Genomic DNA, 25,491 nt, shown 5'->3' on the forward strand with positions numbered 1-25,491 from the left:
CCCACAGCGTTTACTCCAGTCTGGATTTTTGCCTTGGTTTAAACTGTCTGCTAGATAAATAAATAAATACAATGTAAAATGTCTCTATTTTGTTTTTATGTTGCACTATATTGTTGATCTATCTATCTATCTATCTATCTATCTATCTATCTATCTATCTATCTATCTATGGTTAAACAAGAAAACACAATAAAATAAATGTGTGCATCTTATCTGTAACATGGTTGCTGTTTCATTAATTGTATTGTTCATATTTTTTTGTTGTTGACATTTGACATTTAGCTAAAAAGCCTATAATAATGGCAGATTGCACCATGACAATTAAATCGTCTCATAATGTCTCATCAAATGTGCTCAGTTAACTGTACTTTTTCTCCTTGGTAAATAACAATTTAAATGTTTCCCAGATTTGAACATATACAGAGAAAATAACGTAATAAGAAAATAAACCTTCACTGGAGTAAAAAGTGTGACAGCTAGCAACAGTCTCCCCTATACACATAGGCTAACTTCTATTGGATTCATCTTATGGTTTTAGTCATGTACATTATAATTTATTATCATAATTTGTATTCAAATTATTGCAGGCCACATGTATATAAATCTATATTTTATAGTCTTAAAGTCTTAAATGGATCTAATAGCTAATATTGTTGATAAAATACACAGTATAAAATATAAAAAAAGCATACCTGGTGTTCATCTATTCACTTTAATGGAACTCATATTGTGGAATATTTGTAAATCTGAAAAGAGGAAATGCATTTCACTAGGGAAATGGATACGATTCGTTGGAACTAACTGTACGTCTTAATCTTGTCATTTTGCTTCCTCCTGCGCGTGTTTGCCGAGCCCAAACATAATATATAAGATTGTTCACATTTTTATAGTTGATCTGATTTCATCAGCAACCGCAAGCATCATACAAGTATTTGAGTTATGCAGGGACACACAGGTGAAACACACAGAGGTTACTCGAGTTCATTCCTGAAGGGACACGCCCTTTGCAATACAAACCACGCCCAATATCTCAACTCCGCGTTCTGATTGGCTGGCGCGACTAACGGGGTGTTGATTTCCGGTATGCGGAGGCTGGAATTTCAGGTTTCCCTCTTGTGGGTCTCGGGGTAGCGTAGCGGGGACGCGCGTCTCCCTGATCACCGACACATTTCCATCTCCCGTTTTCATGCATTTGATCGTATGTGTTTAGTCTTGGATAAGTATGACTGAGAGCGCGGGGAATAAAAAAGAGGATTGTCATGCAGCGAATGGTGTGAAACCAGGAAGAAATGGCATGGTGAAGAACCATCATCACCATCATCAGTATCAAAAGCAGGAGAAGGTGAGGCCACATCATGCATCGAGAGCTTCGAATCATGCATGTCTAATATTTCATGTCTACAAGTGCATTTTGTTGCTGATAATGATGATGCATGGCAACACAACAGCTCTTCTCAATACCGTGGCTTCCTTGGTAGTGTTCAGTTAGTGCATGGCGTGCAGTTTCACTGTTTATGACATGATCACATGTGGAAAAGTAAAGTTTGACAGCCAGATGAGATGTAGACTTTCTCCTCATAATAGCTTTTTTACGAGCCCTGGGCATCTTAACATCTGAAACATGATGATCTATGTCATATTACTGCCAGAAGTGAAAACTGTTGAACCAGAAAGTTAAAATGCAACCTCATGCTGTCTTTGCATTTGTAAGTCAAATGCACTGAGAGAGACAAGCCAAGATATGGATGTCTTTTTTGTACCTAAAACTTCAGGGACTTTTAAATATAAACCAGAGAATTATTCCCTGGATAAAAATGTGTCTGTAGGTTTTAGTTATATACTTTAGAATTATAATGTGTATGTAGTTTTATGTTTCATAAAGGTTTATAGAAAATAGATTTATCAAAAAGACCTATATAGGTAATAAAATCCTGCTTCTATATTTGATTAGGCTAGTCCTTGCATTAAATATATTGTGGGTTTTAGTAACATGCATATATTACACATATACATTTAAATATTAATATGCAAATCTTATTTTTTATAATTATTTACATCTATATTTTGTGTTTCATTTAAGTTTATTGATAATAAATCAATCAATGGATCTAATAGCTAAATAGCCAAATGCACTGAGGAAGGCAAGTCAGGATCTTGGTGTCATACCAGTGTTTGGAAGCATCTCATGATTCAAGTTAAAGCTCTAGGAATTTCCGTCATGTGCCTCCTATAAGTGTTTTGAGTGGGAGATCGGTCAGCTTAATCTATTCCAAGATATTCCCTACTTTGTTATTGTCACATCTCCCTTGTTTAGCCAACTAAAACTGTCTTATAAAGTCTTTTGACTGTAATGTTTCAGCAACAGCCTTTGTAAAGGTATATCACACAGATCTAACTTTTGTAAGTCTGTTATCGCTCACTTTTTCCTGGACGCCACTTTCAGCCTTGCGGTTGAATACAAAGTTGTGCTGCTGTCTTGGAGCAGGCGGCGGCTCACGTGGATGTCACTGTTGCTAGACTCCGTGGTATTTGTTAGTGGGGCATGACTAGTCACATGTGCCTGCAAATCACAGGGTTTTGAAGGAACTGTTTGGTCCAAAACTTGTATGTGATCATTTGGTCACCATGAGTAACAGAGTTCTTGACAATGGGAGACCAAATTTTGAAACTTAAGTTAATCTGACTTTTGCAAATTTTCCATTAATAAAGCTTGCAATCTTACAAATGCATGCCGCTGTTTCTGTACTAAACTGTTAAATGAATCAAAAGGGATCCGTTGTTCTGCAAACGTTTGCATTGCACAGGCAATTTACACAACTTGTAATCAGTAACTATAATGTGATGGTACCATGACTACAGTGTTTTGATGGGTTTTGCTTTACAGGTTTACCATGCTGCGTGCAATGGAGAACTTTACAGCAGGCCGTTCATCGAGTCCTTCGAGGAAACTCCCATGCTGGTTGCTGTGCTCACGTACATGGGCTACGGCATCCTCACGATCTTTGGATATCTGCGGGATTTCATGAGGGAGTGGAAAATAGAAAAATGCCACATAGCCAGAGAAAGGGAGGAGCAGAAGGTAAACATTGTCATGTGTGCTTGGTGGGAAAAAGTAAATATATGCACTAGAATATATTTATATAAAGAAATTTATAAGATATTTATATTTTTTTAAAGAAATTAATACTTTCATTAAGCATAGATGCATTAAATTGATCAAAAGTCACAAGTGACAGTAAAAACATAATAAATGTTTATTGAGCAGTAGCCTAAATCATATCAGAATGATTTCTGAAGGATCATGTGACACTGAAGACTGGAGTCAAAATTCAGCTTTGCCATCACTGGATTTTTGCATTTTAAAATATTAATTTTCAATTGAATAAATATATGCCAGAAAATATTTTGAGAGTGATTTACTGTGACAAATTTTTTTTTTTTTTACTTAATTTATTGGTCATTTATTGGTGTAAGTTTGAGAGGAAGAGGTCATTTTGTCAGAGGAAGGATATTGTGCAGTTTACCGTTACTGTAAAGTACTTTAGGGCACTGAAAGGTTGCGCTTTGTTTTGCTAACGTGCTTTTAATGGATGTTGTTCTTCCTAAAATATTGAATACATGACAACTTAGTCACTAAAATGTATGGAAGGTTGTTTTCTGTTGGTGAAACAAAAATGTCAAGTAAATAACTGTTCCTGTTACCTCCCTCCCCAAGGACTTTGTTCCACTTTATCAAGACTTTGAGAATTTCTACACAAGGAATTTATACATGAGGATTCGGGACAGCTGGAACAGGCCCATTTGCGGTGTTCCTGGGGCCAAGTTTGACCTTGTTGAGCGGAGTTCCAATGATTACAACTGGACCTTTGAGTAAGGAGGCTGTCTTGAACCTGAACACACACACACACACACACACACACACAAAAAACACATCTTGACTGTTTTACCTCCCAAGATGAGAGCTGTATTAATCTAATGATGCTGATATCAAGGTCACTTACAAGCCCAAGTACAATAAACTTTCGAAAGTAAGGCTACTTTTAAAGTATAACCTGAAATATGAGGTGACTGAGGTTAAATGAAACTTACAATCCAGTCTAGGGTTGTCAAGGACTAGCGTTTGCTCAAAAGAAATCTTAACGCAATTGTATTTGCTCTTTCAGATACACTGGGCGAGTGGTGAAGAATGTGATAAACCTGGGCTCGTATAATTATCTGGGCTTTGCAGAGAACACAGGCTCCTGTGCCACAGCTGCTGGAGATGTGACGGTGAAATTTGGGGTGGGCGTGGCCAGCACCAGACAGGAAATGGGTGAGTGCTCGTTGGTTACTTTTTAGGAAATATAGGGACATAAATGCCCTTACTGGGCATTTTTTATTGGTGCTTGCACACAACCCTTAAGCATTAAACAGACACATCATGACATACCATTGCTTTACTGACATTAATGAAAGCTCAAATTGCGTAGATTACACAGAAAAAAATGTGCTTATAATTTGTTTGACTTTGGCCAGTAAGCAACCACCTAAAATCCACCCAAAACACACTGGAGGACTAAGGGGCCATTTATACAGAATATAAATTTGTTTAAAAAATGTTTAAAACAGAATATCTTTATGTTTAAAAAAACATACATTTTCATTCCATTTTCAAGAAACGGCTGAAGACGCATCTTTTTCGGCAACACTTGATCAATTAATACTAACAATTTCTTTTCTCTTCTATTCTCTTCTATTTCTATTTTAAAAAAGAAAAAGTCATAGCACTTACATATTGTTGTCCTATTGTTAGTTTAACTGCTTCTATTGCTCTCCTCATTTGTAAGTCACTTTGGATAAAAGCGTCTGCTAAATGATTAAATGTAAATGTAAAAAAAGTATTTTAAGTTCAGTGCCGTGCTTATCACTTCACTTCAAGGTGTTTTTATCCATCTTCTAACCTTCATTATATTAAACTGTGTTAGACAATATTATTTCATAAATTAAATTTGTTTACAGAAATTACAACTATAATTAAAATAATACCTCTTCTATCTCCATGCAGCATGTATTTTCTTGTTCGGTAGGCATCCTGTCACATTTCCCACATGAGCACCTGTACAACTATTAATAAGTGAACATGTTGCAACATGTTCAACATGTTTGTGTGTTTGTGTGTGTGTGTGTGTGTTGCTCATCCATCGCTACAAAATGGCTGAAAAAACTCTAATAACCATATATATTGCTCAAATAACCATTCGGAAACTTCCTGGTTCATTCTCAAAGTTGTTGCTTCTGGAGTCTCTCCTTCATCAGTGTCCTACTCCGGTTCATACATATACGGCTGAACACCAGTATTTTCGTCGACAGTCATATTGATTCTCCTGATTTCTTAAAGGGGTCCTATTATGCATCTCCACTTTTTCAACTTGAGTTAGTGTGTAATGTTGCTGTTTGAGCATAAAAAAGATCTGCAAGGTTACAACGCTCAAAAGTCCACTCCAAAGGGAGATATTTTATTTAACAGAACTACAACGAAACAACTCATTTTGACTACAACACGATTTTTCCAGATCTTATGAAGTCGTAATGTTACTCATTTAAATAATCTCCACCCACAGAATACACAAAAATAGGGGACGAGGTCTGGTTGAGCTTCATTAGAGAAGACGGTGTTGTCGCTATGTCAAAGAGACAGAACTCATTTGTTTGAACTTTTCTAAGGCTTACGAACTTAGAGTGGTTAATTTATTTTAAACACTGTTCCTGAACATAACCCCAACTGTGTTTATCTGTGCGCTGCACATTTTATGGAGAACAGATTGTTTTCTGTTGCTTTTGTAAGCTTTTGCTTTTGTAAGATTGTTCACCGCTCCATAGGAAAATTAGGCATGGTTTTGTGATCGATTACTGTTTGTAATACCATATTTTCTAACAAATATGATTAAATGGTGGATAATATCGTATCTATAATGTATGAAAAAAAATGACAAAAAACATACCACTCTGAAACGTCCTGTGAAATCTGTTCAGCACAGTCCTCCCTTTTGTTAACATTGTCAGGGTCTGAATCGGGCTTGAATTGGTTTGAAATTGACGCCATCTTTAATATTTACACTAGAGAAGAACTCGCAGTTATGGAGGGGCGTGACATTTCCCAAACATTCGCGAAGCAGTGCCAATCGCAAAACAATGGGCCAGCTAACCAATCACAGCACATTTTGTATTTTAGAAGAAGTGGCTTCATCGAAATCTGCATGTTCGAGCCAGACTGGGGAGAGAGGTGCTGTAATAATGTAAAATATGTGAAAAATATTTAATGTAGTTATCTGAATCAGAGCTGTAAAGGCTCAGCCATATTCTGGAAATGGGGTGGGGAGCAGCAGCTCATTTGCATTTAAAAAAGACACAAAAACGGCACTTTTTTTCCCCATCCAAAAATTGGCCTTTTCAACATGGTATAATAAATGATCTGTAGGGTATTTTGAGCTGAAACTTCACAGACACTTTATGGGGATACCTGAGACTAATATTAAATCTTGTAAAAAAGGGCATAATAGGTCCCCTTTAAAATGTTCTTAATAAAGTTAAAGTCGCAATGAAACTGAAGTAGCGACCAATCTTTTCTTCTGTATTGTGGCGTACGTCTAATAATAACGGGTTATCGAAAAAAGGTTCTGTTCACCGGATTGAGGCAGGATGACTAAATGCGAGCTTGCAGTCGCCAAATGATTAAAGTTCTGCATACATCAACAGAGAGAAAGTCTGTAGTTTTCACTGTAAGATCCAGTTTTGACATTTTGATAAAGAAATTACAAGGTCAATAAAAAAAAAAAAAAAAAATGAAACATACATGGAAGAATTGTTCCCAGAGAGATCATTATCACATATTTAGAAAATAGGTTGAATTTTGAATCTAGTTCGTTATTATATAGTGTTATGTAGGAGCTTACTAGGATGACTTTGCTTTCAAAATATACACAGGTGTTTGTTCTCTAGCTACTGTTTATAATAAATGAGTGTTTGCTTGCATTAGCTGATTTATTTGTGTGATTTTCATAGGCAACCTCGACAGGCATGAAGAGTTGGAGAAACTAGTGGCGTCATTCCTGGGAGTGGAGTCGGCTATGGCTTTCGCCATGGGCTTTGCAACCAATTCTATGAACATTCCTGCGATAGCCGGCAAGGTTTGAAGCTCTAGACTGTTTAGTTTCCTCACTCTCTATTTTCCGGTTTGCCAACTCCTCTCTTCCTACAGTATCTCTTGCTGTGATCATCTATCAAGGCAACTCCTAAAAATTGTAGGAGTGTCAGCACAGGCGGATCCCATCTTGACCTGTCAGTGCTTGTTTAGATGATACATGCACTTCTAGTGTGAATGTTTTCCTTTGTTGGTTTAATTGTGTATGTAACGTTTTATCACTAGTGCAGTGGGAGGAGATCACTGAAATAGTACAGATAGACCAACGGTTCCAACTCAAACAAGTTTGTGTAGCTCACACAATGGAATGCACTTGATAAGGCACAAAATGACCACAGGAAACGTGCTTCGCTGCAAGTGAACCAGAGAGATTTCCCAACCTCACTTCCTGTTACAGGCCAGGAGAGGTCTAGTGATTTAGCACTGAAACGCCATTCAACAATTTCAACATGTCACTGAAACAACAAGACAGAAGAAGCAACAGAAATAGTTTTTAAAGACTTTGTCACATCTTAAAAAGTGTCTAAAGACATTTCTAAAGCTAATTTAAAAAATAATTTAATCAAAAAAGATATTTTTATATACACTACTGTTCAAAAATTTGTGGTCAGTAATTTTGAAAGAAATTAGCTTTTATTGAGCAAAAGTGATTTGTAAAGACTCGCATTGTTACAAAAGATTTCTATTTCAAATAAATGCTGTTCTTTTGAATTTACCATTCATCAAATAATTCTGAATTTGAAAAAAAAATTATCACGGTTTCCACAAAAAAATTAACTGTTTAACATTGATAAAAATAAGAAATGTTTCATGAGCAGCAGATTTCATGATTTCATGAGGGAGGGGAAAATAGAAAAATACCACATAGCCAGAGAAAGGGAGGAGCAGAAGGTAAACATCGTCATGTGTGCTAGGTGGAAAAATTTGATATATACACCATAGTTCAAAATATATATATTTTTGGAATGAAATTAATACTTTCATTCAGCAAGGATGCATTAAATTGACCAAAAGTGACAGTAAAAACAATGGTACAACTGTTGATCTTTTGAACTTTCTATTCATCAAAGAATCATGAAAATGATGTGTCAAGGTTTCAACAAATCAAGCAGCACAACTGTTTTCAACAATAATAAGAAATGTTTCTTGAGTATCAAATCAGCATATTAGAATGATTTCTGAAGGATCATGTGATCATGTGAAGACTGAAGTATAGATGCTGAAAATTCAGCTTTACATCACAGGAATAAATATATATATATATATATATATATATATATATATATATATTATACAGTATTTATATAATATTACTACAAAGTAAGTATCTACTCAATGACCATTTTCTTACAGTGACCTAACACAGTTTATCTTGTTTTTAGGGATGTCTGATTCTAAGTGACGAGTTGAACCATGCCTCTCTGGTACTGGGAGCCCGGCTGTCCGGCTCCACCATCCGGGTCTTTAAGCACAATAGTGAGTTTACACTCACAGGCACATCTCTTATCTTACGATATCTATACACACACACACACACCCTCACTCAGTTTTCACAGCTGTTAACAGCACAAGGTAAAGAATTAACTTTTGGTGGAGCTCCAATGCACACAAACCCCGACCCACGACGCTGCATCTGCTTGAGTGGAAGATTAACAGACCTTGACCCATGTTCAAATCTTGAAGGTCTTAAAGTTTAATGACGTTCCTTATTTGTAGTCTGGATGGTTTTCGGAATTCTTTCTGAATGCCAATTTGGTTAATGTCCAGTCAAACACTATGAATACAAATGTTATCACTGGAAAGGTCAGCTCTCAATCGCAGTTTAGCTGTGTTATTTTAAATAAATCATTTAAATAGGCAATTTGGACAGATAACTGTCTGTCAGTGATTAAGAAATGAGCTTCTAAACTGATAAAGTAACTTGAGGTGTGTATGTAATGATCCGTGAAACCCTTCAGCAGCACTCTGATCACTTATTACTAAAGTGCTCAGAGCAGTTCTCTCACTGACAGTTTGTTATGAATCTATGTGCTGTAGTTTCTTAAATTATGACCAAGGACATGGGCAACATTTTAATACACTATGGCCCCAGAAAACCACATAGTTCTCAAATGACCAATGAATGAAACTCACTCTATCAGTTGCTTATGTCACCAATATCCTGCCATTTAATCTTTATTTGTTATTGTACATTTACACACACACACGCACGCACGCACGTGTGTGTGTGTGTGTGTGTGTGTGTGTGTGTATATACACTCACCTAAAGGATTATTAGGCACACCTGTTCAATTACTCATTAATGCAATTATCTAATCAACCAATCACATGGCAGTTGCTTCAATGCATTTAGGGGTGTGGTCCTGGTCAAGACAATCTCCTGAACTCCAAACTGATGTCAGAATGGGAAAGAAAGGTGATTTAAGCAATTTTGAGCGTGGCATGGTTGTTGGTGCCAGACGGGCCGGTCTGAGTATTTCACAATCTGCTCAGTTACTGGGATTTTCACGCACAACCATTTCTAGGGTTTACAAAGAATGGTGTGAAAAGGGAAAAACATCCAGTATGCGGCAGTCCTGTGGGCGAAAATGCCTTGTTGATGCTAGAGGTCAGAGGAGAATGGGCCGACTGATTCAAGCTGATAGAAGAGCAACTTGGACTGAAATAACCACTCGTTACAACCGAGGTATGCAGCAAAGCATTTGTGAAGCCACAACACGCACAACCTTGAGGCGGATGGGCTACAACAGCAGAAGACCCCACCGGGTACCACTCATCCCCACTACAAATAGGAAAAAGAGGCTACAATTTGCACGAGCTCACCAAAATTGGACAGTTGAAGACTGGAAAAATGTTGCCTGGTCTGATGAGTCTCGATTTCTGTTGAGACATTCAGATGGTAGAGTCAGAATTTGGCGTAAACAGAATGAGAACATGGATCCATCATGCCTTGTTACCACTGTGCAGGCTGGTGGTGGTGGTGTAATGGTGTGGGGGATGTTTTCTTGGCACACTTTAGGCCCCTTAGTGCCAATTGGGCATCGTTTAAATGCCTCGGCCTACCTGAGCATTGTTTCTGACCATGTCCATCCCTTTATGACCACCATGTACCCATCCTCTGATGGCTACTTCCAGCAGAATAATGCACCATGTCACAAAGCTCGAATCATTTCAAATTGGTTTCTTGAACATGACAATGAGTTCACTGTACTAAAATGGCCCCCACAGTCACCAGATCTCAACCCAATAGAGCATCTTTGGGATGTGGTGGAACGGGAGCTTCGTGCCCTGGATGTGCATCCCACAAATCTCCATCAACTGCAAGATGCTATCCTATCAATATGGGCCAACATTTCTAAAGAATGCTTTCAGCACCTTGTTGAATCAATGCCACGTAGAATTAAGGCAGTTCTGAAGGCGAAAGGGGGTCAAACACAGTATTAGTATGGTGTTCCTAATAATCCTTTAGGTGAGTGTGTGTGTGTGTATATATATATATATATATATAAGCCATAAGTCCGTCTAACATTTTTCTTTAATATTAACATTTTTATCAGGCATGTATGTATACACACACACACACACACACACACAGTTAAATTGATCAAAAATGGCAATAAAGACTAACATTGTTAGAAATTCATCAAAGAATCCTGAAAAGGGTATCAATTTCTACAAAAATATTAAAGGAGAACTCCGGTCAATTTTAACATTGACCTCATTTTTTTGTACATTTGGAGTGCTGTCAGTACAGAGAACAACGACAAAAAACGGTGTTGCCTACACTGTGTTATCCTCTTTTTAAAATTTGCACCCTGTTGACTTCAATGGGGCAATATTTAAACCTGCTTTTAGCCTCTTAACATCCTTGATGTGTCATTACAAGTGCACAGGTCATGTGAGTGATTCCTTCGGAGTGAACGCGGGTCAATCTGACTGCAGTAGATGTGAAAGATATGAATAAAAATGATATGATAGGCAACACCGATTTTTGTCGTTGTTCTCTGTATTGACAGCACTCCAAATGTACAAAAAAAATGAGCTCAATGTTAAAATTGACCGGAGTTCTCCTTTAAGCAGCACAACTGTGTTTAACATTGATAATAATAAGAAATATTTCTTGAGCATCAAATCAGCATATTAGAATGATTTCTGAAGGATCATGTGACTGAAGACTGGAGTAATGATGCTAAAAATTCAGCTTCTTATCATAATAATTAATTACATTTTGAAATGTATTAAAAAAAGAAAAGTTATTTTAAATTGTAATAGTATTTTGCAACATTACTGTTTGTACTGTATCAAATAAATGCAGCCTGGTTGAGCATAAGATACTACTTTCAAAAACAGTAAAAAAAATCTTACAGACAAACTGTAGTGTGTTAATCATTAAATTGCAACTATTAACTGCTTATTTTATTTGTTTCGCACCAGATATGCAGAGCCTTGAGAAGTTGCTCAGAGATGCTATCGTTCATGGCCAGCCCAGAACACATCGGCCCTGGAAGAAAATCCTCATTCTTGTTGAGGGCATCTACAGGTGATTAAACACTCTCACTTTCTTGGAATTCATCTCATTCATCAAAATGTGCAATTCTGTTCTCCTGTGGTTTTCTCAGGTATGGAACATGTTATCACATGTACACTATATACTGCGCTTTTTACAGTTTAACCATCGAATGAATTGCCACACATTTCAAAGTTTAATCTACTCTAACCGGTCCTTTACTTAGTATGGAGGGCTCCATCATACGACTGCCAGAAGTTATAGCCCTGAAAAAGAAGTACAAGGCGTACCTCTACCTGGATGAGGCTCATAGTATTGGGGCATTAGGACCGAGTGGTCGAGGGGTGGTGGAGTATTTTGGACTGGACCCCAAAGATGTAGACATCATGATGGGCACCTTCACAAAGAGCTTCGGTGCATCTGGTGGATACATAGGAGGGAGGAAGGTATGAAGTTCAAGTGGCAATTTATAATTGCAAGCAATTTCTGACCAATAGCAGAAGCCCAAACAACAACTTGTATATATACTCTCTTTGTATTTTATATATTAAAAAGGTTTAGCATATATACACTACCGTTCAGAAGATTGTGGCTTCTTTTGTAAACCTCACAGTTACAGTTAACTTACAGTATATACAAAGCCTACAAAATATTTAGGCATTTTGAAACTTGTAAGGGTTGTTTGGTTTCATTATATTTTTGGGTATGTTTACACGTCAATGATGTACTAAAAATGTTTCTTGTACAGACGACAACGTCGTCAAAATGATCCCCGTTCACACGGATCCACGAAAACGTCTAAAAACACTGTATTATACTGCCAGGGCAGTAGTTGGCGATGTCACTTTGTAAAGAAACACTATGCACCTATAGACTGAACATGTAATACACATGCGCATGACATCACCGTTTTCACAAATTTGCGTTTTTGTAGTTTACATGGAGACGATTACGTTATCGCTTTCAAAAATTAAATTTTCATGCCCCAAAAACTCTGTTGTCAAGTAAATTAACGGCCAAAACGCATAAAAAGTTTTCCATTTTTAATTAAAAATGGTGTTGGGTAAATGGGCCCTTAGTTTTGATCTGTCCGCTTGTGTCCCTAATTGGTTACTCTGGTTACTTATTAGTTACACACCTGTTCTTTATTCCGTTGATTAGCCCTGCACATATTTAAGTCCTTAGTTTCCCTCAGGTCTTTGTTCGGTGTCGTCTATGTATATTGTGGTTCTGTTAGTTTATTCCTGTGATTCGCCTGTGTGTTCCTTGTTGAATTTATTATTAAAGACTATTTTCATTTTCTACTCATTTGTCATGCGCCTCATTACAGCCACACCCTGACAGAAACGTCTTTTCATCCTTTAGGATTTGATAGACTACCTACGAGCTCACTCTCACAGTGCAATTTACGCCACCTCCATGTCGCCTCCTGTCTTGGAGCAAATCATCACTTCTATGAAGTGCATTATGGGAGAGGATGGAATGACAATAGGTGAGATTTACAAATTTTTCTTAACTTTGGTCATGCTTTCTTTTAAGAATCTGAGGCATCCAAAAATAAATACTGTCATTATTTACTCACCCTGATGCCATTCCAAACCCATATGATTTTATTTCTTCCATGGAACACTAAGGTAGAAATTTTTAGTACAATAATGGCCTCTTTTTACCATATTAATATTAATAAATGTGATTTAAAGCTTTCTAGCTTTAAAAAGGAGAAACAGCATTAAAGTTACATAAAAGTGGTCCACATGAAGATAGCTTTATGTGAGAAACAGACTGAAATTTAAGTTTAAAAAAAAAAAAAATACAGTCACACAGGTTTGGACATTGGATTAAGTATATAATGACAGACTTTTCATTTTTGGGTCATCTTTTGAAGTTCTGTATATAATATTTGTCAACCGTGTTGTTGGGTGCACCACAAGGTGGCAGGATTGACCCAAAAATAGATAACCAGCTTGCATGGATGTACTATGGATCTGTGTACATGTGTACATTTATTTACCTGGTAGAATTTTTTTTATTTTTTTACTTATGTGCATTGCTATAACTTGCATATTACAACAGTTAATTCATGTGGCACAGATACAAATCAAAATGCCAGATATGACATCCCATGAATGTTGTATCACTACTACAGATCATGAGTCATTTGTTCTGTTCACAAGATGAAGGTGTTATAGGCTTAGCAAAATCAGCCCAGCCTTCAATCACCAATATCCTTTTTTTTTTTTTTTTTTTTGGTCTAGCAATCAGTCGTTTAGTAAACACATACCCTGTCCTCTTCCTTATGTAATTTCCTGTTCTCATATATAGTACATCTGCACATCATTGACTGAAAAGCATCCCTTTACGTTGTCAACTCCATTGTTCTTGTCTTTGCTTTATCGACTGTTTTATTTCACTGTGAAAATACAATCTTTAGGTTTGTTTGCTCTGTGCGCTCTGGATAAACTTGGCCCAGAAATTGAAATAAGTGTTTCTCGAGGATCACTTTGAAGTGAGACGAGGAGGGGAGGGAGATCTGTCGATCTGAGATTTTTCTTCATACAATTTCCCAGCGCTCATAAAATGAGACTGATTAGTTCAACAGCTGTACACAAACTCCGTCCAGGTAAAATATTTAGCTCAAAGTTTAAACCTCAGAAATGTGTTAACAATTACCCATGTAACTAGTGTGATCTGGCCCTATGGTTAGACCCACCAAACTGCCTCTTTTCCTCTGTCACTCAATCAACGTCGGCAGCGACAACAAACAGGCTCGGGCCCAGGTGAAGTGCTCAATATGACTAATATGAGTAACTTTGCTTAGCTGAGGGCTATTTTCTTCTCCCCGCAAAGACTTATTGTTCCCATCATCCTTGAAGATGTCTCTTGAGAATATCATGCTGGCCCACAGTGTCTTTTCTCTTCTCATTCACCTCCTGATGGACCTCCTGACTTTCACCAGCATCCCACATTGATGGGATAAACTCTAGACTGTTGATTTATGAGATTGTCCTGCTCTTTCTGGCATTAGTAAGGTGTTTTCTTTACATAATTATTTATATGTGTTATTTATTTTAGTGGTATTCATTTTTGGAGATCTTTTTTATCACTTGGAACAGAAAACCAATCATTCTTTTTACATTCTTTATACACCCTTCTATTCATAAATTCAGGATTTATCCAGAAGTTCAAAGAATTGCTTTGCAACATTATTTGAATTCAATTGGGGCTTTTTAGGTGCACACAGTAATAACAGGTTACCGATTAACCGATGACATTTATTGTAGATTAACTGATATTGGAGCATGCCAGAGTGAGAACAAAGGGAGACCCAAACAATCAGAGTGTTTGTTGGGGGTTGATGCACAAAGAAAACTAATCAAGCAAAGGTCAACTGGGAGACATCCTGTGTATCCTCATGGGAACTGAAACCTTTTCGTTCCCTCTTTCTATGGCCCTTTCATTCTGTGGCCCACTCCTGCCGCACTTGTTCTGTTCTGTTTTACCCATAAGTCAGTGGCAGTCATGTTTGATTTGAAGCCTGCAGCGCTGTATTGATCTGACAAGTGACTTCAGTGTGAACAAATTGCCTCCAGCACTCATTTACTGCCAGGCTGCCAATTTATATTCTTTCATAACATGCCATTTAATTCCACTTTTACTAATAAAACAAAGATTCCAATCACAGTTTTATAGCTTATGCAATATTAAATAGTTTCAATAGTTCTTGAAGACAATTTGACACCTACTTAATTCATGTGCCCAGTTTGTTTTGGATGTCATACTTGGAGGTTCTCTGTTCACTCTGATTTTAGTCAATGTGGTGATTTCATCATCAGGATGACTGTTATATAGAGTTGCTGTTCATTTGTTCTAGTTATTCATTTGCATTTGTCCTTTCCTCCATGCACAATGCAAAAATCCTATTCTCAAGGAGTATTGTCTTATTTTCCGGTTAAAATATCTAATAATCTTTAAAAGAAGATCAGTTTAGCTGTGAAGCAACACTGTGTACAATATCAAGACTTTGAAAATAAAAGATATGCTGTCTAAATCTTAATGTAATTGTATTTTATCTAATTGATTTTTCTTCCACTTGTTTTTAAGTATAAACATTTTTAAAAACAAGTGAATGTCAGTGCAGTAAGTGAAAAAAACCACTTATTTTCAAGATAATGAAAACAAGTCTTAAAATCTTATGCATCGTTGCTTCTCAAATAATTTGATCTTGTTTTAACGATTTTTAAATATTTTTACTAGAAAACAAGGTAATTAAAAACTTTTTTTTTTTGCTTTTTAATGAGGCAGTTTGTCCTGGGCTGGCCTAAATTTTCAATTAATTTATTGTTTCTGAATACAGATGCAGATGCTTTCACAGTCTAGTGGTTTCACAGTCCGACGTGTCCCTGGCCCGAGGGGAAATCCAATTTTCTTTCGATCAGATCTGGCTTTCAAACCATCCAAAACTCCTGGCGTCCCCACACAAACATATGCAGTTGAGAAATATGCATTTCCTTGTTTGTTCTCAGGAGAAAATGAGCTCAAAGAGAGAATTCGGACGATTCTGCCTCGTAAATCACAGTAGTTACCTAAGATGGCATTTTTATCTTGCCGTGGTGTGTGTTGACTGGCATACCTGATCTCATTGTTAAGCCTGATTACTTGTTAAGCCACACAGGCAGACTCGACAAACACTGGACATTCACCTTTGTCTTGAGGTGTTGACTTGCTCTGCGAGAGAGGGCAGATACACATGTTTTAGGTGTAAGAATGTGTTTACCCACACCCCCCTTAGAGCAGGGTAATGGATTGTTATTCCAGATGTTATAAGTGCTTCTGTTTCTTTGACACTTCCATTGTTGTGGAAGTATTTCAGACCAACAGACCTACCAGCATCCAACCTCCAACATCTAATTGAATAATGCAAATAATTGACTTCATTATCAATTTATTATAGGGACTTTGCACGGCACACACATAAATTCTGTCAGTACACTCTTACAAATAAAGGTTTATTGGTATCGATGAGTCCACAAAGAACCTTTAACATCCATGGAACGTTTCTTTCTAGTGGAAAAGGGTTCTTTAGAGTATTAAAATGTTCTTTACACGAAGAAAAAACATGGTTCTTTTGTACTAAGTATACCAAGTGTATTGTCTCTTTAAAGTAGCGAAAAATGCATTTCTGTGGAAAAACACATTTGAAAAATAGAGGCAGTTGCTCTGTCAGGTGCGTGTGCTGATGAATGTACTTGAGAGGGGGTTTTCCCCTGCAGATGTTAAAAATTCAATTTCATTTTTGCAAAAAGGCACATCCTTGGCAGCAATTGCGCATCAAACGCAGTGCAGCAGAAAGAAAGGTACAAGAATGTAGACAATTTGTTGTTGGACGTTAAATTTAGCTTTTAAATCGACAACATGTAATTGAAATCCTGCATCTAAAGCAAATAATAGTATTTTATAAATATAATAACTTGAGTGAATGTGGATGGCTGTGAAAAGAATCAACCTGTAAACGGGTGTAAAATCCCCATTCACTTTCCGCTGACTTGGATGGCAACATCAGGATCGGGGACAGCTGCTAGCTAGTGAGCACCATCATAGACCTATGAATGATTGAGGCCACAGATTTGAGCCTGGAAGGATCTGCTGTGTTTCCTGTTGCCCTTCTCCTGAGAGGTCCTCGTAAGGGGCGAGGAGGCTTTCGGCACGTCAGCCGCCTCTCAACTCCATACTGGTGCTTTTACTTATCTCCTCCCTTCAGATGAAAAGGAAGTGAGAAGGAACTGGCGTTTCAAAAAAGGGAAACAGTCCCCACATCTGGAAGCTCTTTTGGTCCCTTTCGCTGCCTCTTTCGCTTCAGATCCTCCAGCTCTTGGTCTGGAAGAAGTTAGCGGGGGTGTGCGTTGTGAAACTAGCTGTTGAAAAGGTACCCCAGAAAGATTTACTTTGGAGACTCGTGCTCCACCTCGGTGCACTCGCCCTCCCCCAACGCCCTATGGTCCTTGCTTGCTATCTCAATGGACCAATGTTGGGCAGCTTGAACTTCCATTAATGGCTATTGCTTTCAGATGCTCATTTTCATAGAGTTGTTCACCTGAGCTGTTTGCGTAGCCGATCAATTCTCTTTAGCCATTCATTAGAACATCCACAGGATCCTCAATTGTTAGGGCTGTCAAACATAATAGCCACGATTTAACTCTTGTCTTCCTGATTGTTATGTCTCCAACCTCGGTTGATTTTATTCTCATCAGGCTCCTGATTCAGCTACTTCTTACTACTTACACAAAAAATATAAATTTCATTTAAAATAGTTTTATTTTGTTTCGTTTTGAATATTTGATTACATTTTTTAAATATCTTTAAGGATTAGTTCACTTCAAAATGAAAATTCTGTCAACATGAACCTTCAGAAATCATTCTAATATGTATTTCTTAACATTCCTTATTATCAGTGTTAAAAACAGTTGTGCTGCTTAATATTTTTTGTAGAAACTGTGGTACTTTTTTGGATTTTTATGAACAGAAAATAAAAAAACAGCATTATTTGAAATCTGTTGACTTTATAAATGTATTTACTGCAACTTTTGATTGGTTTAACACATCCTTTCTGTTTAAACTCTTACTCTCAATTGGGCTTCCAGTGTGTTTAACACTATTGGCCAGGCTTAATTTCCTTACCACAGAGTGTCTGACCCGGTCATGACTCGTGGAACCTTGCTTTATCTGTCACTGGCCAATTTACATTGGGGGATTGAGGAAGGAGTCCAGTTTCACAGTCAGTCAAGTCTCCTTTAACAAGGGCTCATCAGATAGAACCTCAATAGCCCTGTCATATTATAGACCGGGCCCAATTGTTCAACCGTTGTTTTCCTTTATGACCCTTGTTTTGCAAACCCACTAAAAAGCAGAATTTTACAAGGCCAGACAGAATGTTAAGTCATAACAGCAACCTTGTAGTTGTGTCACTCTACAGGCACGGCAAGAATGACAATTGCTAGATTTTTGGCGTCAGGAATCAGGATGAAACTGGGGTGAGACATTGTCAGAGAGCAGGAAATTCCTCTGTTCAAGCTTTTAGCACGCGTGGAATGTTTGACGAAGCAGAACCAAGGCTTTCAGAAACGTAAGACCTTTTTAGCATGGCTCTCAGAACACTGCGATGGACTAAGTGTTTTAAGAGCTCCATTGATGTGGATCACTAAGCAATCCTCCCCCAGGGAACATACGTCCCACTTGAAGTGGGAGCTGTTGAAAAATCAAGACGCTAATTTTCCTCTTTTCGTCAGGATTATTGGAACCATTGCGGAAGATTGTTTGCAGGATAATTCTCATTACTGTGTTCTTCCGCACCGATCACGCATTGCAGACTCTTGTAACCTGTTTAGCTAGCTGATTTAAATCTCTCTGGCATTATACATCAAGTTTTGATGGATCTGAACTGTGATAAAAAATCACTTTGGAAACATAGATAGTAAACATCTGATACTTTTTCTGTGTGCAAAGAGCATGTGCCTTGATATCGCGGGGGAAAGTTAAAAAGTGGTATAAAATCAGCAGGTTTTAAATATAGAGTGTATAATATTTAATTCAGATCTAAAGATCGTGGAGGCTTAAGTATAAAGTTTATAGCTCAGGTGGTCGACTTTCCTAGTATCTGAAGTAATGAGTTGTGTGGCTTGGTGAATTTTAATTGTCTGATCGCATGAAAGGCTGTGGAAAAAGATGTGGAGTGCCAGATGACAGAATCTCACTTGCTTTTTTTCTCTATGTTTTGGGTGCGTTTCTTGATTTCAGGCCGTTCTCGTATCCAGCGGTTGGCTGAAAACACAGTCTATTTCCGTAGGAGACTGCGGGAGATGGGATTCATCATCTATGGCAACAATGACTCACCTGTGGTACCCATGATGCTCTACATGCCCGCCAAAATCGGGTTAGTCTTTTCCTCTCAGTCTTTCTCCAATCTCTCAGTATAAACATACTATTAAAATAATAGTTCACAAAACAATTCTTCACACTCATGTCGTTCCAAACCCATATGTTGGTATTTTCTTCAAAGGAACCCAAAAGGAGAAATTTTTAATAATTTCCAACTGCCAGTACATATTGCATAGCTTTTAAAAAGGTCATAAAATATACTATACAACTTATAAAACGTATGCACTGTATTCCAAGTCTTTTAAAGCCTCATGATAGCTTTGAGTGATGAACAAGCCAAAAGTGAAGTATTATTAAAAGTCAATTATTTGAATTTCAGTCTGTTCCTCAGTCTTCCAAAGACTTCTCTAGTGTATGGTGTTCATCCTTTTAGGCATTCATCCTTTGAGTTTCAATGTTATTTTATATACTATTATAGTATTTATTAATATTTTGAGTTGGCTTTTATTTTTATACTTTCATTTAAATTTTAGTTTGTTTTAGTAATTTTGTAATGTGCTTTTGTCAGTTTTATTATGTATTTCTATTTAGCTTTAATTTTTATTTCAGTTTTAGTCATTTTAGTACTTCAACTTTATTTATTTCAGTAGGTTTCCGAGGCAAATTTTCTCATTTATTTTTTATTTATTTATATTTTTCATCTGATATTTATCTTTTATTTTAGCTCTATTTGCATTTCCAAAAATAGATTTTTTTAACAGTCTACTGGTTTAAAATGACGTGAGAATGAGTAATTAATGACAGAAATTTGTGGGTGAACTATCTCTTTTAAAGTAATATTATTGATGACAAATTTCGAGATTTCAGGTCTATAACTGTCCAAATGTATACGTATTACACTCGTAATCGATTCATAATAGTTCCTCATAATAGAACAAAAACAGGGGAAAGCTTAGTTTGGAAAGAACTTCTTGAAAATTGATGAGGCCGTGTGTGTGTGTTCCCAGGGCGTTTGGTCGGGAGATGTTGAAGAGAAACATTGGAGTAGTGGTGGTGGGCTTCCCAGCCACGCCGATCATAGAGTCCAGAGCCCGCTTCTGTATCTCTGCGGCCCACTCCAAGGAAATGCTGGACCGGGTAACTACTCATTTTCTCGCCACAGTGAATACATCCAATAATTTAGTTTACTTCAAAGCAGCATTGTACCATTTTTTTTTTACTGGCCTTTGTTTCTCATGCCATAAATTTTGGTGTTTACAATGGAATATGTTGACTTAATGGAAAAAAACGATGAGCTTTTGATGACATACTGATGTTAAAGTCGAAGTACAGAGCCCCCTATGGTGAGTTTGGTTGAAATGTGCTTTGCATTTCAAAAAAGATGGATGAAAGGATGACTTTCAACAGGAATTAGACCAGAAGAGTCTGTAGACTCTGTATGTCAAGTTCAAACCCCTGTCCATCAATCTTCTGAAATGTAGTATCTCAAACTTGATACACCCTTTATGTTTGAAAATAATCACTGTCGAAAGAATTCCAGGCTCCTCCTCAAACTGTCCTGTGCTATAAATTAATGCAGGTCTCGACTGAGGCCGTTTACATAAGCAGCGCCTGCCACAGGGGTCTGCACTGGCAGGAGATCAAAGAGCATCTTAATCTGCCTCCCCAAGGACACTTTGATTTAACTATGGTGAAAAGCACACAGGCCGTCGGCCCCCTTCCCCGTGCTTAAGAAAACACTGTGTACTTTGATGTGACCGGTTATCACGTCAACACATTTTTAAGTGTCCTTCTGACATGTTTTCTTGCATTTCTTCCATTGCTGAATAACTAAGATTGTATGAAGTGCATAACAACAGTTTGAAGGTTTTAGGGATGGGCATTTTTAATGGAAAAATTGTGATAAAACATTTTTTGGTGATATTTAGTATATATCTTGATTTATGTATTTGTCCTTTATTCTTTGATATTATATTTTCTACTTTTCTTTTATTAGAGGAACCAATATTTCAAGCAAACAGACATTTTTGGCTTAAGTATTTTAAGTATTAAAGTATTGTAAAAACTCAAATAAAATTAGTAATCTAGATTAAAAATATGTACACAGTTTTTGATTAAATGAACACAGAAGAATATTTCAATTAAAAAATTGAAATATTAGTTATTCATTTGTTTTATTAATATCCACCAAAAATAAGTGTATCAACAATTTTGCTGTAATATACAGTGTTGGGGTAACGCGAGGTACATAATCAGATTACTTAGTCTGCGCTGTTGCCTGCCGTACTGAAAGACACGCTCCTAATGGTTGGAGAAGTCCACCCGGTCGCCTACGTCGAACATTGGTTCATCAGATTGGTGACGGTTCAATTTCCTCCCTTCTACATGAATGGAACCTCACCATCGGTCGTGGTCATTCGTCTCACATGTTGATGACTTGATGGATGGATGTTGAGAGAAATCGGGAGTAAGGTGCAGAGGTGTTGTGTGAACATGATGGTTATTGTAGTTCTAGGCTAATGTGAACATGTTCTAGGCTAACATGAACATGTAAAAACACTGAAATGCAAACTCAGAATATTACGCAAACCTGTAATAATTAAATGTTAAATTACACAAATATACTTTATTACCTAATGTCTTTGCTGCCTACCTTCGATGATCCAGTTCAACCATACTAAGCAAAAATGACTTTAGATAAACCTCATATTTGTGTTTTTATTGCTAAAGTAAGAGTGTTGACCTTTCTTCTCCTGCATCTTATTCTTCTGTAATCCAGAATGGCAGGACAGCTGAAAGGTTTGTTTGAGCTGCGCCCTCTACTGTACAGACGTGAATTTACATTTCCTTCAGCTTGAGGCTTATTCATTTTTGAATTCACACTTTTGGTGTGAAAGGGCCTTTACATTTGCCATTGTTATTTTGCTATTAAAAAACAAACAAGCCCGGCCCAGATGAGAAAAGTAACGCAAAAATAACGTAACGCGTTACTTTCCATAAAAAGTAACTAACACAATAAGTTACTTTTTAGGGAGTAACACAAAATTGTAATGCATTACTTTTAAAAGTAACTTTCCCCAACATTGGCAATATGTGACACATGTCAAGCAGAGGCTTTTATAAACATTTTTGAAGATGCAAACGAATCATTGAATCAAAGTTTTGAATCAGTTCATTGAAAGTTTATCCTGAATCAAACCCACCTAATGCGGTTTTTGCAACAGAAGTTTAAATTAGAGACCCTATTAATGTGTAAAATGCTCTCATATTTGTTTAACAAGACAAATTAGTCTAAAAAGCACTTTAATATCATTTTAGTTTCACAGTGTAGTTTCACAGTTAATCATTGTGAATGTACCGTGAATATAGAAAATGTTGATCCGCCCTATTGTCTTATATTTCTTTGAAAATGAACAGGTTTCCTTAAAAATTGCCTTTTATGATGTTTCATAGTAACTTGAACTAGAAATAATGCAACTAGCATCTCCACGACTATATTATAACAAACTTTTAAAGCACTGCATGGTAGGTGGCAGCCGTTTCTCAGCATTAGCATGTTATGACTTACACGTGTAACCATGAAAGTAATGGGGCATGTTGATTGTTTTCAGGCGCTGGATGTGATCAGTGAAGTAGGAGATCTGCTGCAGCTGAAGTATTCACGGCACAAAGTTCTCCCCTCATTGGACCGGCCCTTTGACGAGACCACATACGAGGAGAACGAAGAGTGACATGCTTCCTATCTGAACCAAATGTGCACTGCTCATCTTCTGCTCTTCGAAAGGAGGCATTGAACCACTTAATAAATATAACCTTTTTTAAACTTAGGTATATCATCTTTATTTTAAAACTCTGAACAACTACAACACACACTGATGCTTTCAGAAAAAGAAATGCACCTCAGTATCATTTTGATGTGAGGTTTTGTGTCTGTTTTTAACTCATTGTGGCATTCGTTTAGAGAAATAAATACTTCGATTTTTCAGGCCAGCCACACTGAAGCCATATGTCACTGCAGCCCTCAAACCCATTTGTGTGTACAAAAACCATTCAGACCATTTTTTCCCCTCCAAGTAAGTGAGAACAGACAGGCAGCGAACCCATAATTCCGAGGATCTTGACCTATGAAAGGAATTACAGGTTCTTCTTATTGCATTGTCAGTACATTCACTGGGTTACCTTAATCAAACTCCAAAAGCTCCACAACCTGGCTCTCGAGATGTTGTTTTTTCCACAGATTTTGACTTGCGGCCAGCTCCAGTGTCTTGCTTCAATCTGGCTATCGTTTTTCTTGTGTTACCGGGATATTTATTTTTTCATCAAGATACAAATCGCGGAGGGCGATGTTGGTTATGTCTGAGGGAAGATTAGGTAGAAACCTGCATATTTATCAAATTTTCACCTCTGAGGAAACTTGGATGCTGATTATATGCATTATCGCCAAAGTTGCAGCACAAGTTGTGCGGTAGGATGCCATGAATAATATTGCTCTCTATCAAGAGAGTTTACTCTAGTTTTATAAGCTTCCCTCAGCATTGACTGAAGTTCATCGTCTTGTGATTTCCAAAGTCTTAACACTTTTCAGTTTATGTTGTATGTGTTTCTCTAATGTACATATTTATTTATTATTCGTGCTTCATATCTTTTATTGTTGTAGAAGTGTACTTTAATCATCAACGGCAGCTCCAGATGCCTCTCATTTGCACATGCTTGATGTGCATGCTCTCAGTGCACATACTACTGATGAGTATTTTTATATCATTTTGTTGTTCCCAGCAAAGCATGTGGGATGTAATCACCGAATCGGCTGGTTTATGAAGCTTTAAAGGTGCTGAACTGTACACTCTATGTTCTGTTTTGTGGCTTCTGTTGCTTTGGTCTTGTGAGTTCGTATGTTCTCCCATGTTTAGCACAAGCCTTTTGACATCAAAATCCAGGGATATTTCTTTTTATCATAAACTTTTTTTCTTTTTCTTTTTTTTACATTGAGAGATGTTTAAAAAAGCAAAGGATGGGAACAATCATTTTTTTTCTTGATATTATAAACACTGGCATTTAAGAAAGTAATTCAATGTATGTGTTCTAATAGGCTACAATTTGGATTTTGCTGCCTGTAGTACATACTGTTTTTAAGACCTACTTTTGAATCAAAGTACACTGTGGGCTTCATCAGTTCAGGAGTTGTTTTACTAAGGAAATTAAATTACAATGACTAAATGTATTGTTAAGGTCTTTTGTTTCTTTTTCTCACTTTGCAATTTTTGACATTTCCTGACTCGCTTCAGAATTAAATTATATCGGTAATCCAGTGGCTACTAGATTACAAGTGTGATAGTTTTGAATTATTAGCTCTGAGGTCTTCATATAAATGACCACAAGACCACATTAGAGAAAACATACTGTAAGATTATTGGAATTGATGGTTTTACACAACTCAGCTTTACTTTGATTTACACAACTCACAAAAAAGTTACATAATATTGAGACAGGAGTTTTATAATTTATATTATATTTGCAAAAATTATAAAAAATTTGAAATACAACTTTTAATAAATGTATGCTTTATAATTATATTTAATTTATATATATTATAATAGAAAATATATATACATATGCTACCGTTCAAAAGTTTGTGGTTTGTACGAACATTTTTGAAAGTCTCTTATGCTCAGCAAGGATACATCGATTTGATCACAAAAATGCATTTAGAATAACTATTTTAAAATGTAATGTATTTTCAGCATTATTACTCCAGTCTTCAGTGTCACATGATCCTTCAGAAATTATTCTAATGTATGCTACAGATTTGATGCTCAAGAAACACTTCTTGTTATTATCAGTGTTGAAAACAGTTGTCCTGCATAATATTTGTGTGGTGGTAACTGATATATTTTTCATGAGTAGAATTTAGAGTAGCATTTATTTAAAACCG

At 36.8% G+C, this 25,491-nt stretch overlaps 1 protein-coding gene across 1 annotated transcript; it reads left to right on the forward strand.

Annotated features, from left to right (window-relative positions):
• The first annotated feature begins 1,058 nt into the window (after window positions 1-1,058).
• On the forward strand, window positions 1,059-23,472 carry sptlc2a (serine palmitoyltransferase, long chain base subunit 2a). The gene is made up of 12 exons (XM_079854382.1): window positions 1,059-1,342; window positions 2,885-3,079; window positions 3,716-3,870; window positions 4,164-4,312; window positions 7,042-7,166; window positions 8,563-8,656; window positions 11,615-11,720; window positions 11,914-12,133; window positions 13,053-13,179; window positions 19,479-19,614; window positions 20,567-20,696; window positions 23,171-23,472. Exons 1-12 carry the CDS (start codon window positions 1,223-1,225, stop codon window positions 23,288-23,290), a joined length of 1,677 nt encoding a protein of 558 aa, XP_079710508.1. The 5' UTR covers window positions 1,059-1,222; the 3' UTR covers window positions 23,291-23,472.
• The last annotated feature ends 2,019 nt before the right edge of the window (window positions 23,473-25,491 follow it).

Source organism: Squalius cephalus (genome assembly GCF_949319135.1).
Source record: "Squalius cephalus genome assembly, chromosome: 20".
NCBI lineage: Eukaryota > Metazoa > Chordata > Actinopteri > Cypriniformes > Leuciscidae > Squalius > Squalius cephalus.

Excerpts from the sequence above, each read along its gene's own strand:
- sptlc2a (XM_079854382.1), top strand. The coding sequence starts at position 1,223 with ATGACTGAGAGCGCGGGGAATAAAAAAGAGGATTGTCATGCAGCGAAT. Across the intron at positions 3,080-3,715 it reads GAGAAAGGGAGGAGCAGAAG|GACTTTGTTCCACTTTATCA; the intron begins GTAAACATTGTC and ends TCCCTCCCCAAG. Across the intron at positions 11,721-11,913 it reads CTTGTTGAGGGCATCTACAG|TATGGAGGGCTCCATCATAC; the intron begins GTGATTAAACAC and ends TCCTTTACTTAG.